At 34.6% G+C, this 14,452-nt stretch overlaps 1 protein-coding gene across 2 annotated transcripts in view; it reads left to right on the top strand.

Annotated features, from left to right (window-relative positions):
* Positions 1-13,220, top strand: part of LOC138702085 (extracellular serine/threonine protein CG31145-like) — a 260,588-nt gene extending 247,368 nt beyond the window's left edge. For both annotated transcript variants that reach the window (XM_069829627.1, XM_069829628.1), the window contains exon 3: positions 13,166-13,220. In XM_069829627.1, the coding sequence (XP_069685728.1) occupies positions 13,166-13,205 (40 nt within the window). In that variant the 3' untranslated portion in view covers positions 13,206-13,220. The remainder of the gene's footprint in view (positions 1-13,165) is intronic.
* The last annotated feature ends 1,232 nt before the right edge of the window (positions 13,221-14,452 follow it).

Genomic DNA, 14,452 nt, shown 5'->3' with positions numbered 1-14,452 from the left:
GCATACTAACCATTGATCCACAGATGTGGGGGTGATTGTTATTGTGAAAAATGGTGGCACTTATAAGAGTGTTTAAGGGGAGGCAGAAAGGAAATTTTGAACAAAAACTGAAGAAAAAATGAAAATTTGGTTTTTTCCATTTTTATTATCATTATTTTCATATTCCGATGTTAGTTTTTTATTTTGTGCACTTTAAAAGCATGAAATTAAAACCAAGATAACTGTATTACTATATTATTCCCATAATAAACTAATACTTATCATTATTTATATAACTTCTCTGAACATATAAATGAAAAAAAAAATGTTGAAAATTTCTTACAATATGGTGCATGGAGCATTTTATATCAAACTATATAAAGTTTTATAAAATTATTAATATTTACAGAACTGTTGTACTTAGAAAGTTGAAACTTGGTTTGTCCATTACTAATAACATACTTAGTATCCGTGATCAATTTCAAACAAATTGGATAAATTTTGCGGATTTTGAAATATTCACCTCTGCGTCCCCTTAAGATTTGAAATAAAAGTCTGACATTTTCTTCCATTTCTGTCTTCATACTCCCCGCATTTAAATTTAACAAGGCGGAGCCTTCTCGTTAACTACTTCATAATCGCTTCCTCATTTCATGAGGCCTAGCCTACAGACGACAATGCGATAGTCTAAACGATTCACACATCAATATGACGCCAATGAGTTATTTAAAATAATTGTAATGTATAATAATATACAGGGTGAGTCACAAAGTTTTACCGCCAGTTAGGGAGAGCCTTCCTGAGGTCAAATGGAACAAAAATTTAAATAAGAAATAGGGTCGACTTATATATAGTCCAAGTCGCAACAAGTTATTAAAAATTTGAAAGTAAAGACAAAATTTAATAATATCACTATAAAGAAAAAAAAAATGAATGCAATTCCCATTCTTGTACCTCCTTACTTGTTGTAAACTTCATTATGCTCATCAACTCTCAGTTTTACAGGAGATTTTCCAACGTGTTTCCTATCTCCACACACTTGGTCGCGCGCTTGTGAACCGCGCGTCGCATTCCTTAACTTATCAGCGCTGCTCCTGATGATTGTTGAGGCGTACATAATGTGCACAATTAATTATTCATGTGTGTTTACATTAATCTGGTACACAGGATCCTTCATCCACCTCCATAAGCAATAATCATGCTCTAACATTTGAGAGCTCCATTCACACTAACACGTTTAGAGAATCAGTGATTGTTCCTGAATTATGTAAGATAGGAAACAACTTTGTTAGGAAAATTTGTTCCAAACCACTTCAGGAAAATGCTGCATTAGTTGTGATAAAACTTCGTGAATCACCCTGTATAATTACAGAAAACTGGATTCACTCAGAAATTACTACCACAGTTAAGTACCTTGCGTTAGAATTCATTCATCGTTTATCCCCGGTCCACACCTGTGGAGCAATGGTCAGCGCGTCTGGCCCCGAAACCAGGTGGCCCGGGTTCGAATCCCGGTCGGGGCAAGTTACCTGGTTGAGGTTTTTTCCCGGGTTTTCCCTCAACCCAATACGAGCAAATGCTGGGTAACTTTCGGTGCTGGACTCCGGACTCATTTCACCGGCATTATCACCTTCATTTCATTCAGACGCTAAATAACGTAGATGTTGATACAGCGTCGTAAAATAACCCAATAACATTAAAAAAATTAAAAATCGTTTATCCCCTAATTTCGGATTCGGAACATACATATATACTCCGCTAGCGGAGGTTTCAGTAACTACAAGGAATTTAGTTACACTAATTTTTGATAGAGGGCAGAGAGACAAGTGGTGCGCTCATCGCCTCAAACGCCATCTAGTAAACAACTAAGGTATTTATAGGATGCGAGAGAGGAGAAATTTAGTCCTTAGGCTCTAATTTAGTGTTGGAGGTCTTTAATGTGCGGGAAAATTCCGACACTAGACAGACGGCTTAAAGTACCTCCTTCGTCCTGAAAAACCAGTCTACTCCAGGCGGGTTTGAACCCGCAATCCTTGCATCTAGAGGAGAGCACTTAACCCTTAGAGCACTGGTGGGGATACTTTAAAATTAAACTATGTTAAATGAACTGTTTGCCGTTGCACTCTCCGCATTTATTAATCACTCCAATTTGTGTATACTAATAAGCATTTTGATTAAACTAAAATTAAGTTTAATATCTCTTTAAGCTTTTAAATGTTTAATAAACGTTTCACATTAATCTTTTCCAAGGCCATCTGGTACCGAAATCACATATCTATAGCAACAGTTTTTAACACGCCCCCTTGTACAAGGATATCATTTTATTTTTACTTTAATTTTTATTGTACCTGAGTTTTTGAATGTACTTCACTCCCACCCCTTCTACTAATGAAGTTCCAACTGTCCTCCACACAGAATCAAGGCCGCATATAGTAAACAGCACTGAGTTAGTGAGCATAGTACGTTCCACAAATATGTTCGCGTTTTCCAGTGACGAAAGACCTTTCAATATTGAATCATATTTTCCTACAGGTACTGTCCGTTTGCCTACGTCGCATCCCGATTTTCCCCACCTGCTTCTGCTCGCCCCTCTGTAAAAGCTGGGCTGTCTTAGCTCTTTTCTGAAAACATTAATTTCTATTAGGAATTGGACGTTTGCGTAATATTATAGAGGTGTTTAAAATAACTTAAATAAAAGGATCTCGTTAAGTAATTAACTGTAACGTGATTTTCCTCCTTTCTACGATACTACGGCATAACCACTTGTACGGACAGTAGATAGCATGTCTGAGTAATTTTATATTTTCGGATCGGGCAGAAGTGAAGATTGAATTTACAGTATGTAAGGTACTCTTTTATAGAGTAGGTAGGGAATTATTTCAACATGAGTTACTAGTACGAAGGACGAAACTGGTAATTGGAATTAGATGCAATAGTCCATAGTGCGATAATATGCACAAAAGAATTGAAGCCTGTATCGAAATGAACGGCCACCACATTCAAAAATGTGTTTAAATATCCATATTATGATTATTTTTCAATTTAACTTCATTCTCTATAGTGTACGCTAATGTGCTGTAGACAGTATAATATATACACTGCATAATGAATACGTTCGCATGGACAGCTCAGTTCGTGAGTAAAAACACTCATTGTTAATACTGTACTGGATTTTGATTAAAAAAAATCTAATGAAAATTATCGAACTCAAAATCGCGATATTTCCTAGTTTACGTAAATGGATGAACTACTTTTCATCCCTCCTATACCTAGTAAAGTGATTTGTTTGTGTTTTACGTCAGTATCATCGAACTACAGTCATGGAAGAGGTAGCAAACGGTGTTTCCGGTTCTCTAAAGGTATAGCCAGGTTAATATTAAAAATGGTAGTAAAAATAAAATGATGTCCCTGTATAAAATATATATCACTGAAATAAAAAAGCATCAAAATACGTTATTCGTTTATTAATTAATATGCCATCGTTATTGTTGAATTGCCTATATAAAGAGACAACATTCCGGATTGCTGGGCGGTTTCTAGCAGGAAATGCTGCGGAGTACATAACCTCGAATATAAAAACAAATGAGGATGAATTCGTTTACACCCAGATATAGATTGCGCATTTCATCAAGGCAGGCTCGTTGTAAACATAAGGTAACTATAACCTCCATTCAGCCTGCTTATCCGATCAGAGCATGTTCTATTGCCACTCTTTTACTGATGTTAAAGTAATTTTGTAAGGGTGAATTTAGTAATTATATCTTGTGACTAACTCTGAAGTTATACACTTTATGTAAAAACTTTCTGAGAATTTTTAATGAAATTAAAATGCTCCACAATATAAAATAAATACAAATTATCTTCCTATCAGCGAAAATAAAACCATAATTATTCCATTCTCATTATCTGAAAAATGTAACAAATCTCCTTATATTAAATATTAAAATACATAACTCTGATTGTTGCCTTATACAGTGTAAATGTCCGGTTATTAAGGAGCCTCTGAAGTTAAATATTTAGGCATAATTTTCGACAATCAATTAAAATGGAACCAACACATTAATTTTACCTTTCTAATAAATTACGTAAAATAATATATTATTTTATTTTATTCAGGAATTAGTTGTCAAGAAGTTTATTACGCACAATATACTTAACATTACTTCAATCTGTAATTATGTATGAAATTATAGAATGAGGTAACTTATTTAATACCAATTTTAATCCACTTTATTTATTACTAGACTTCGTTGAATTGCCACACGCAGCATGCAATCAGGTTGCCGATGTACGGTAGTATAGAGGAGGTGATCGACCGCCCGGTCTTGTAGTATAAGCAGTTCATGTTAAGAGTTGTGACCGGTCCAAATAGATAGAGCAGCTACAGCTAATGTCTACCTATGTAAGCACTTTTTTGCATTACTGTGGTTGGAATAGTCAAAGCTTAACATTTGTTCAGTGCAGACAAGAATTCAATCAAACATACTACAATGAGAGTGTTGCTGTTCCAAACAATTGCCCCTGGAATACCCTTACCCCCGCAGCCAGTCTTGACCCGTTGGGGAACGTGGTTGGATGCTGTCAATTATTATGCAGAACATTACGGCAAAATAATGGAGGTAATTGATGCATTGGATAGCACAGACAGTTCCGCTGCTGCAGCTGTAAAATCATTGCCTTCTGAACAGCTATTAGGAGATATTCTGTTCATTGATTCTAATTTTAAAATCGTGTCCAAAAGCATCATCCTGTTAGAATCGTCTAAACTACAACTCTCTGAAGCCCTTAATATAGTGGATAAAGTATCACAAACCGTTATCCAAAATAACAATTCATTAATTTCAGAAAAAGTGAAATGTAAGTTGAGAAACATTATTGCTAAAAATTCTGCCTTCGTATTATAAATGATGTACCATCAGGTCACGACAAGACATCTGAAGTTGGTGTATTAAAAGTAGTGACTTTCCGTTCTTCAAATATGTACGTATTACATCGTGTGATGTTGAACGTACATTTTCCCAAAATAAAAACTGTTTAAGTGACCATCGGAGGAAGTTACTTTGCAGTCACTCAGAATGTACGTAACTCTTCACTGCGATGCACATATTCAAGGATGATGTATCTTACATTAAATTTTAAGAGTGAATATATCTCACTATAAAATAATTTTGTATTTACATGTTTAGACATTTCCTACTTCAATGATCATTCATCATATTTCTTGAATGCAGGATACAGGTTTTATTGTAACCGCAGTATACTGCTCAGTGTTTACATTAGAGGCATACTCTATCCTTTGCACGTCCCCTTCTCATACAGTCTATACCGCATGCGCAGTAAACCTTACGATTCTCGTGGCAATTCCACGAAGTCTATTTATTACAGAAGAAAATGATTAAAATATGTCTTCATACACCTATGATTTTCCATCTCAAAAATTGTGTTTAGACTTTAATGTTCTTAAAACAAGGAAAATTTATTATATTTTATTAATAAAATTCATAGCCTACATTAAAATCCAAATAATTTTGAATTGTATTCTCATAGGTGAAACAAAAGGTATGAATTCTTTAAGATGATTTGAACCAAAATGCAACACTGCTACAGTATTTAATCATAGTAGTAATTTAGGCCCAAAAATATACAACAAATTTATATTTAAATATCCTAATCTTGTCAATTCTAATGGTTCTAGTATTAAATTAAAGAAGTTATGCATGGATTTTATAAATAATGAAAAGATTTAAATTTAAATTCATAATATATTCCTTTTGTGTAGTAGACATAAAACAAATTGTATTATATATACTTCTTAATTTAAAATCAGGAATCCGCCCCTGAGCACAAATTTTACTCTTTCAAGGGTGAGCTAAAATTGTATTTGTGTATACTAGTATATTTTATGTTGTAGTGTTGGCAAAAAAAAAAAAGTACATCGCAAAATTAAGTAGTTTTCTTGAAATGGGCCATCAAACTAGGTTTTAATATTATTTTTAAATCAAAAATAAAGGAAAGAAAATACCAAAATAACTTTTAATTTGTAAGTATTGCAGCCAACCGTTACAGTAAAATAAATGCTTAAGTCTTATTTCATTCTGTATAAATATTCGATTTAGATACTAAGAAATTTATAAGAGCTGCTAATCAATGTTTCTAACGGCGGAATTCCCTCAACGGATAAAGAACCTGGGTCCAGTGGATTCTTTGCCGGGTATGATAGTACTATGAACAGTGAAGACTAATATGATTTGCGGCTCAAAATGTATATTTAATCCGTTTCATTACCTTTCATGACTGTCACACGTTCATGTTGTTTTTATATTTGCCAAATATTACCATAGCAACGCAAGCGACATCTAACTTTTCGTTAAAATTGGAAACAAAGCAAGGAAATGGCTGCACATCCGTCTGTCTGTCGCACTCTTATCGCAGCGCGCAGACAGCAGCAGTCGAGGGCCTGCTTCCGGTGTGTCGACAGGGCTTACTTATTCCATTGTGCCATCCAGCCAATTGAATTATGGGCGGCTCTTGTAACTGGATTGGCGATAAATGGCTGTTCCTCATGGTTTCATTGCCTTCTTATACATTCCGCTCTTCCAGTTACTTAATATTACGTTTCACAACGTTCTGTTGCTATGGAAACTACTGACAGTTGGACAACTCAGCTCTTTATACGGAGAATTTTTCACTTTCTTTCGCTTGATAGTCAGTCTTTTGTTCGTATTCTTCCTTTCTTAAGAACTGACAACGCACACGCAATACTTGCTACTAAGTAGCAATGTTACGGGTCATAAAATTAAAATTCATACATAAAAATCGAAATAATTTTGAATTGTATTCTCATAGTTATGAAACAAAAGGTATGAATTCTTTAAGATTGTTTGAACCAAAATGCAACACTGTTACAGTATTTAATCATAGTAGTAATTTAGGCCCAAGAATATATAACAAATTTATATTTAAATATCCTAATCTTGTCAATTTTAATAGTTCTAGTATTAAATTTAAAAAGTTATGTATGGATTTTATAAAAATTGAAAAATTGTAAATTTAAATTTATATGCTGTAATTGCAAATTGTATTGTATAATTATTAATTTCAATTCAGGAATCCGCCCCTGAGCACGAGTTCTACTCTTTCAGGGGCGAGCTAAAGTTTCTCTGTATATTTTATATTTTATGTTACAATTATTAGAAAAATAATAAATAAATAAATAAATAAATAAATAAATAAATAAATAAATAAATAAATAAATAAATAAATAAAATAAAATAAATACATAAAACAAAATAAATACATAAAATAAATAAATAAATAAATAAATAAAGAAAATAAATAAATAAAATAAAATAAATAAAATAAATAAAATAAATTAAAATAAATTAATTAAATAAATAAAATAAATTAAATAAATTAAATTAAATAAATTAAATTAAATAACTTAAATAAATAAATAAATAATATCGGTATGTTTCTGATGAATATAATGTTTTGGGTATATAATCTTATTTTGAATTATGTAAGGTTAAATTAGAGCTTTGGTTATTGCATAGCGACTATCCAAATGACATTCTCCTAGTTTTTTAAATCGCGATGTTAAACATTCGATTCTGGACAGTTTATCAGCTTTTGGAGAGTGAGGTTCAAGACAGGGTTTGGACATCAGCTCATTAATAGTTTCTATGTACTTCTTGGTTTTGTCTCGTAATTTTCTCTAAATTTACATTCAGAAATGTTCAGGTATTATTATTATTATTATTATTATTATTATTATTATTATTATTTGTATCTTTAATTTCTTCTCGTGATGAAATATAAAATCAGTATTAATGTAATTAATACAATAGAAAATATTGTGATATTGAAACCTTATACACAGAAAAAAAAGGTAAAAGTTATCCACGTAACATGCCATGAAGGCACTTGGGGGGCATGGAGGTAGAGCCTCATGCTTTCCATGACCTCGGCACTAGAATGAGGTGGTGTGGTCGGCACCACGCTCTGACCGCCTTTTACCCCGGGAAAGACCCGGTACTCAATTTTATAGGAGGATGAGTTAACCTCGGGACCGTTCTGAAAGTTTGGCAACGAGAAAAAAATCCTATCACCACCTGGGATCGAACACCGGACCTTCCAGTCCGTAGCCAGCTGTTCTACCAACTAAGCTACCCCAGACTGAACCGTAAATAGAGGTGATTAATTTCAGGGGATTATTCTTTGAGATATTTCAAACAAAAATTTTAATACAATTTTCCTCGTTTTTCCTTCCTTTTCGAGATAAAAATTGTTTTATATTAAACATTTCAAAGCGTGTTTTGGAAAAAAACATTGACTTACTTCCCAATATGCTTAGTCAATTTAAGAGAATAGTGTATTATGATAATAAATGATTGAAATAATTTTAGTTTTGTCCTTTAAATGTGTAGAAATTTGATCCAGATGTAACTTTTCGTCCTGCAAAGGAATTTTACAAAGTTGCATTTCTTCGGATCAAATTTCTGCACATTTAAAGGATAAAATTGAAATACTTTCAATCAGTTTTTATCGTAATACACTGCTCTCTTAACCTGACTGAGCATATCGGGAATTAAACCAATGGCTTTCCCAAAACACGCTGTGAAATGTTTCATATAAAACAATTTTTATCTCGGAAAGGAAGCAAAAACGAGAAAAATCTTATTACAAATTTTTGTTTGAAATATTTCAAAGAATAACCCCCTGAAATTAATGACATCGCCCTGTATATGTACTCAATCAAATCCTTGGGACATTGATTTCCTATATGTCTGCTCATTTTTGTTTCATTGGTGAGGATACTCTCCCCACTTCCATTATTGTGGGTCCCTATCACCACGGCATGGCGCGTCCTCAGGTTGCGGATAGAGGAGACGGCCTCCAGATATGGAGGGTAGCTGCGAATATATTGAATAAGCAGTCGTGGACAGCCGATAAGGGGTGGTCCTCCAGCTTGGGGGTTGGGCGAAGGGCTAACAATCCATCACCGTAAAAAAAACAGCTTGTTACGAATCCCTACAATAAGATTGTATTCTTCACCTGACATAATTAGGAGCATTAAATCCAGACGTTTGAGATCGGCAGGGCATGTAGCACGTATGGGCGAATCCAGAAATGCATATAGAGTGTTAGTTGGGAGACCGGAGGGAAAAAGACCTTTGGGGAGGCCGAGACGTAGATGGGAGGATAATATTAAAATGGATTTGAGGGAGGTGGGATATGATGATAGAGACTGGATTAATCTTGCACAGGAAAGGGACCGATGGCGGGCTTATGTGAGGGCGGCAATGAACCTTCGGGTTCCTTAAAAGCCATTTGTAAGTAAGTAAGTAAGTAAGTAACTCTCCCTATTTCTTATTGAACCTACACAAATAGCTTATATCTTTACTAATTTTATTTACATTTTATGGGGACCACTAGAAAAAAAAATGAAATCATTTTTCTATATCAGTGATTTCGTACTTTGAACATGCAGTTATTGTTCTCTAGTTTCACAAAATTTCTTATACAGCTTACCAACATTAACATATTCTTTGATTTCAGATACTTCAAACTTTAATTTATATTTTCGCAGCCATCTTTATGTTGATTTTTTTTTACTAAAAACGTAAATAAGCGTTTTACGAGGAAAATAAAAACGCAAGACGTAAAAATGAACTAAAAAACTTACAACTTACAGGGAAAATATAAAACCTGCCAACCTACAGGGTGATTCACGAGGATTTACTGTTACTTACGGAACTTATTTCCGAAGAAATTATGAGCAAAAAATGACATATAAAAATTTGTCCTAATGTCAATATTTTCAGGAATACATTAATTTGAAATTGTTTGTAAAATACCATTATTCTTCAGATTGAAGGGTAAAAGAAAATTACAGATAAAGAATGAACTATTCAGGGGTATCATTTCTTTCATTAGCTAGTATTCTGAAGCTAAAAATGTGTTGTGAATTCCATAGTTACTTCGTACAGATTTTTTTTTTTTCCAATTTTTAACTACAAAATTACATTTTCTTACGCATTTATCACAACAATTGTTACAAATCACGCCGCTCTTGTAAATTCTTCAAGGCTGTACATTAGAATGCATAATTAAACTGTAAAGAATCAAGTTCCTAAAGTCGTATGATTTGTAACAATTTTTGTGATAAGTGCGTAAGAATGATGTCATTTTTAGTTAACAATTGAAAAACAAAATCTGTACAAAGCACTTGACAACGTATTTTTAGCTTGAGAATACTATATATTATTTTAATGTACCGAAGTACATATGATATTTCCATGCAGATATTCTGCGTCATCATACGATGAAAGAGTAATGGAACGGAGAAAAATTCTCTCCGTTCCATTACTCTTTCATCGTATGATGACGCAGAATATCTGCATGGAAATATCATATGTACTTCGGTACATTAAAATAATATATATGATATGCGTAAATCAATTCGTGATTTAATACGGCGCATATTCCGTCGGATCCCGGCCAACTAGTCACTCATAACGAGTGCACCTCAGCACATGTGTGGACTTCAGTCCTACGTTCATAGACATCTATGACGTAGCGCAGAGGGCGGCCACTAGAGGGAACCCAAGAGTTGGAACTTAAAAACTGAGACGATTCTGTCCGACACCGGGATGGGTATCCGGTGTGGCTTAGTGGATAAAGCATCAGGACGTAGAGCTGAAAACCCGGGTTCAAATCCCGGTGCCGGAGAGAATTTTTCTCCGTTCCATTACTCTTTCATTGAGAACACTAGCCAATTAAAGAAATGATACGTCTGAAAGTTCATTCTCTATTTATAATATTTCTTTACCCTTAAAACTAAAAAAAAAGTATTTTACTAATAAATTCAAATTAGTGTAACTCTGAAAATACTGAGATTAGGACAAATGTTTTTATGAAATTTCTTGCTCAGAATGCCTTCAGAAATAAGCTCCGTAAGTGACGGTAAATCCTCGTGAATCATCCTGTATGCGAATATGATATTAGTGTCAGATTTATGAAGGTTTTATAGGCGCATTTTTTTGTGTAGCCTTTCTTCTGATGGTTAGATATTAGTAACGAGATTAGACAGCATGGCGAAAGAAACAATAGAAATAAGGCACGGTTTCACTACCCTAAATCATCATCTTGACACTGGCTTGGAATGACCAGAATATGAGTCATGTCCCCGGCATTGAAGGAAGCGAAGTTACATTCGTAGGAGTTTGTTTTTCGCAACACGGGTGACGTTATCACAAACCGCAATTTTAAAACACAGTAGTTAGTACTAACGTAAAGAAAAATGAAAGCTGGTTGCTTACTTGTATGTCTTGAACACTGCTGAAAGGACAGTTTTGATTTACGAAGCCATTCGTCATTGTTCCTTATCAACTGTCACGGCACTGTTACGCGGTAGTGGGAACAGGTCTGCGATATTGATTCCTGACAATCCTTGGGCAAGTTCTACATAGGCTACGCGGCGAAAGATGTCACAAAATGCGCATTGAACTGCAGTCCATACGACTTTATACCGGGTGTTTCAGAGATATGTAAAATACTTCAGGATAATGTACTTTGGGTTAATCTACATCCATTTAACCTCATACTCGTAGCCTATACCCATGCCCGAATACGATGAGGGAAAAAATGATATATGTCTGGTGGTAGAACGAAGAGACTGTATAGCTGATACATTAATATAATTTCTGTCGCCTTCAAATTATAAAAAAAATTAACGGCAATAGCTTAAGTACAGCTAATGATGTACAGGGTTAGTTAAAAGTCCCGCAACACCTAAATAACTTTTGAAGCATACGGTTCAGTGATATGAAACTTGGTATGTGAGGATAACCATATGCTAAGAACTCAATAATGGTATTACCGAGTTTTTTCTACTTTCGGTTTAACCGGAAGTAACTCCAACTCTCTTATTTTAAATGGAACACCCAATATATGTTTTTATTTTTGAATAAAGCTCAATAAGAGCTTTTCAAAAAGTACCCACAGTTGATACTTCTGTACAAATTCAGTGTTGCTAAATAAAAATGGAAGTGGTGCAAGATATTCCTAAAGCCTGGTTAAATCATTCCTTAAATGGTTTCTATTATCGAGTGACACATTGTAAAGCAGCTGAGGGCTACCAATTTGAACACATAATTTAGAAGGTGAGCTAGCTTTGTTTTGTTTTTGTTAAGGAAGGAGTATTTTATTATTTTACTATTCGATACACTTTTCTGTTTTCTTAACTTAGCAACAGTGAATTTGTACAGACGTATCGAGTGTGGGTACTTTTTGAAAAGCTCTTAATGAGCACTATTCAAAAATTATATATATATATATATATATATATATATATATATATATATATATATATTGAGTGTTCCATTTAAAATAAGAGAGTTGGAGTTACTTCCGGTTAAACCGGAAGTAGAAGAAAACTCCGTAATACCATTATTGAGTTTTTGGTATATGGTTATCCTCACATACCAAGTTTCATGTCACTGAACCATATGCTTCAAAAGTTATTTAGGTGGTGCGGGACTTTTAACTAACCCTGTATATTATACTGAAGTAGAAAGTGTAACTTCTTAACATAACAGTATTATAATTGATTGATATTGATTAAATAATTAAAACTCCTTTGTTAGGCTGCAACTCAATAGGTTATTACAATACAATTAAGAGATCCTAACATTTGATAAATATGAAATAATTATAAAAATAAAAATTATGGTGGTTGTATATAGTTGTATCGAAGTTTTACATAATACACCCGTCTTAAATCGATAGACCTAGACGACATCTTTCGTTTGATACCAAAATTAGCGTGCTAGCACATGGGAATCGCGAGATATATTGCCTAAAAATTTTCGCCCTCGCCCAAAAGGAACGCCAGTCGCCACGGGCCTCCATCCGCTTCTCGCGCATGCGCGGCGCCAACTCAAGGTCATGCTTGTAGCTTCATCGTATACCCGATCGAAGGGGACACAATAATTTCAATCATGTTATTAGCCATAAAGTTATAGTGTCGAAATGGATCACCCTGTAGACATTACATCGCCGTGTTCGTCCTGGTACCCCATGTATCGGTCTGGACGGGATAGTTACTTGTATTAAGACACAATACATACAATTAAGAAACGAAGACCAAATAAATACAATATTTTTTTCTCTTTCTTCTTCGCAGTGCAAAAACGCAGAGTTACCTAGTTCCTGCATTCAGGTAGGGATTTGATGAAACCGAAAAACTATTTAATTATGCAGATTTACTGTATTTTATTTGGTAGTAGAAATTACACATCTCTAAAAAGTTTATTTTGTGAATAATGATGTAAACATATTCCAATTGGTTTAGGAATGAAGATATTTCGGCACTGATTATTCAATCACTGCTTCTTGCCGAGGGCAGGTCTTTCACTGCAAACCCAGCATTCTCCAATGTTTGCTATTTTCTGCCTTCCTCTTAGTCTCCGCATATAATCCATATATCTTAATAACATCTATCATCTCATATCTTCTTCTGTCCCGAACTCTTCTCCCGTTCACCATTCCTTCCAGTGCATCCTTCAGTAGACAGTTTCTTCTCAGTCAGTGACCCAACCAATTGCTTTTCCTCTTTCTGATCAGTTTCAGCATCATTCTTTCTTCACCCACTCTTTCCAACACAGCTTCATTTCTTATTCTGTCTGTCAAATTCACACGCTACATTCTTGTCCATATCCACATTTCAAATGCTTCTAGTCGCTTCTCTTCACTTCGTCGTAATGACCATGTTTCTGCCCCATACCATGCTACACTCCACACCAAGCACTTCACTAGTCTCTTCCTTAGTTCTTTCTCCATAGGTCCGCAGAAGATGCTCCTTTTTCTATTAAAAGCTTCCTTTGTCATTGCTATTCTCGTTTTGACTTCCTGGTAGCAGCTCATGTTACTGCTTATAGTACACTCCAAGTATTTGAAGCTGTCCACTTGCTCTACTGCCTCATTTAGAATTCGCAAGTTTACCTTCTTTATTTTTCTTCCTATGACCATGGTCTTCGTCTTGTTTGCATTTATCTTCATCCCATACTGCTCACAGCTGTCATTTAGCTCCAGTAGAGTATCCCTTAGTATCGTCTCCTCTACTGCTAACAACGCCATATCATCAGCAAATCTTATGCTCTTTATTCTTCTTCCTCTTACTATCACTCCTGCCACGTTCTGGTTCACTGAATGCTTGAAGTAGATGTTGAACAGGGTAGGTGATAAAGGGCATCCTTGACGTACTTCTCTCCCTATTTCACTTCCTTCTGGCATTTCTTCTCCTATCCTGACTTTGATTCGTTTTGTTTTTTTATGGTTCTACATTTCGGAATATGTCTTATATGTCTTTCTCGTGTTAAATTTTACCGTGCCTGGTTAACATGTTTCGGCCTGTTATTGGCCTTCTTCAGAACTGATTGTTCCTGGTCTTGGCGCCTTTTGTTTTGTACCT

Source organism: Periplaneta americana, chromosome 6, assembly GCF_040183065.1.
Source record: "Periplaneta americana isolate PAMFEO1 chromosome 6, P.americana_PAMFEO1_priV1, whole genome shotgun sequence".
Taxonomy (NCBI): Eukaryota; Metazoa; Arthropoda; class Insecta; order Blattodea; family Blattidae; genus Periplaneta; species Periplaneta americana.
Note: the sequence above shows the minus strand (reverse complement) of the source record. Positions and strands in the feature narration are given on the sequence as shown.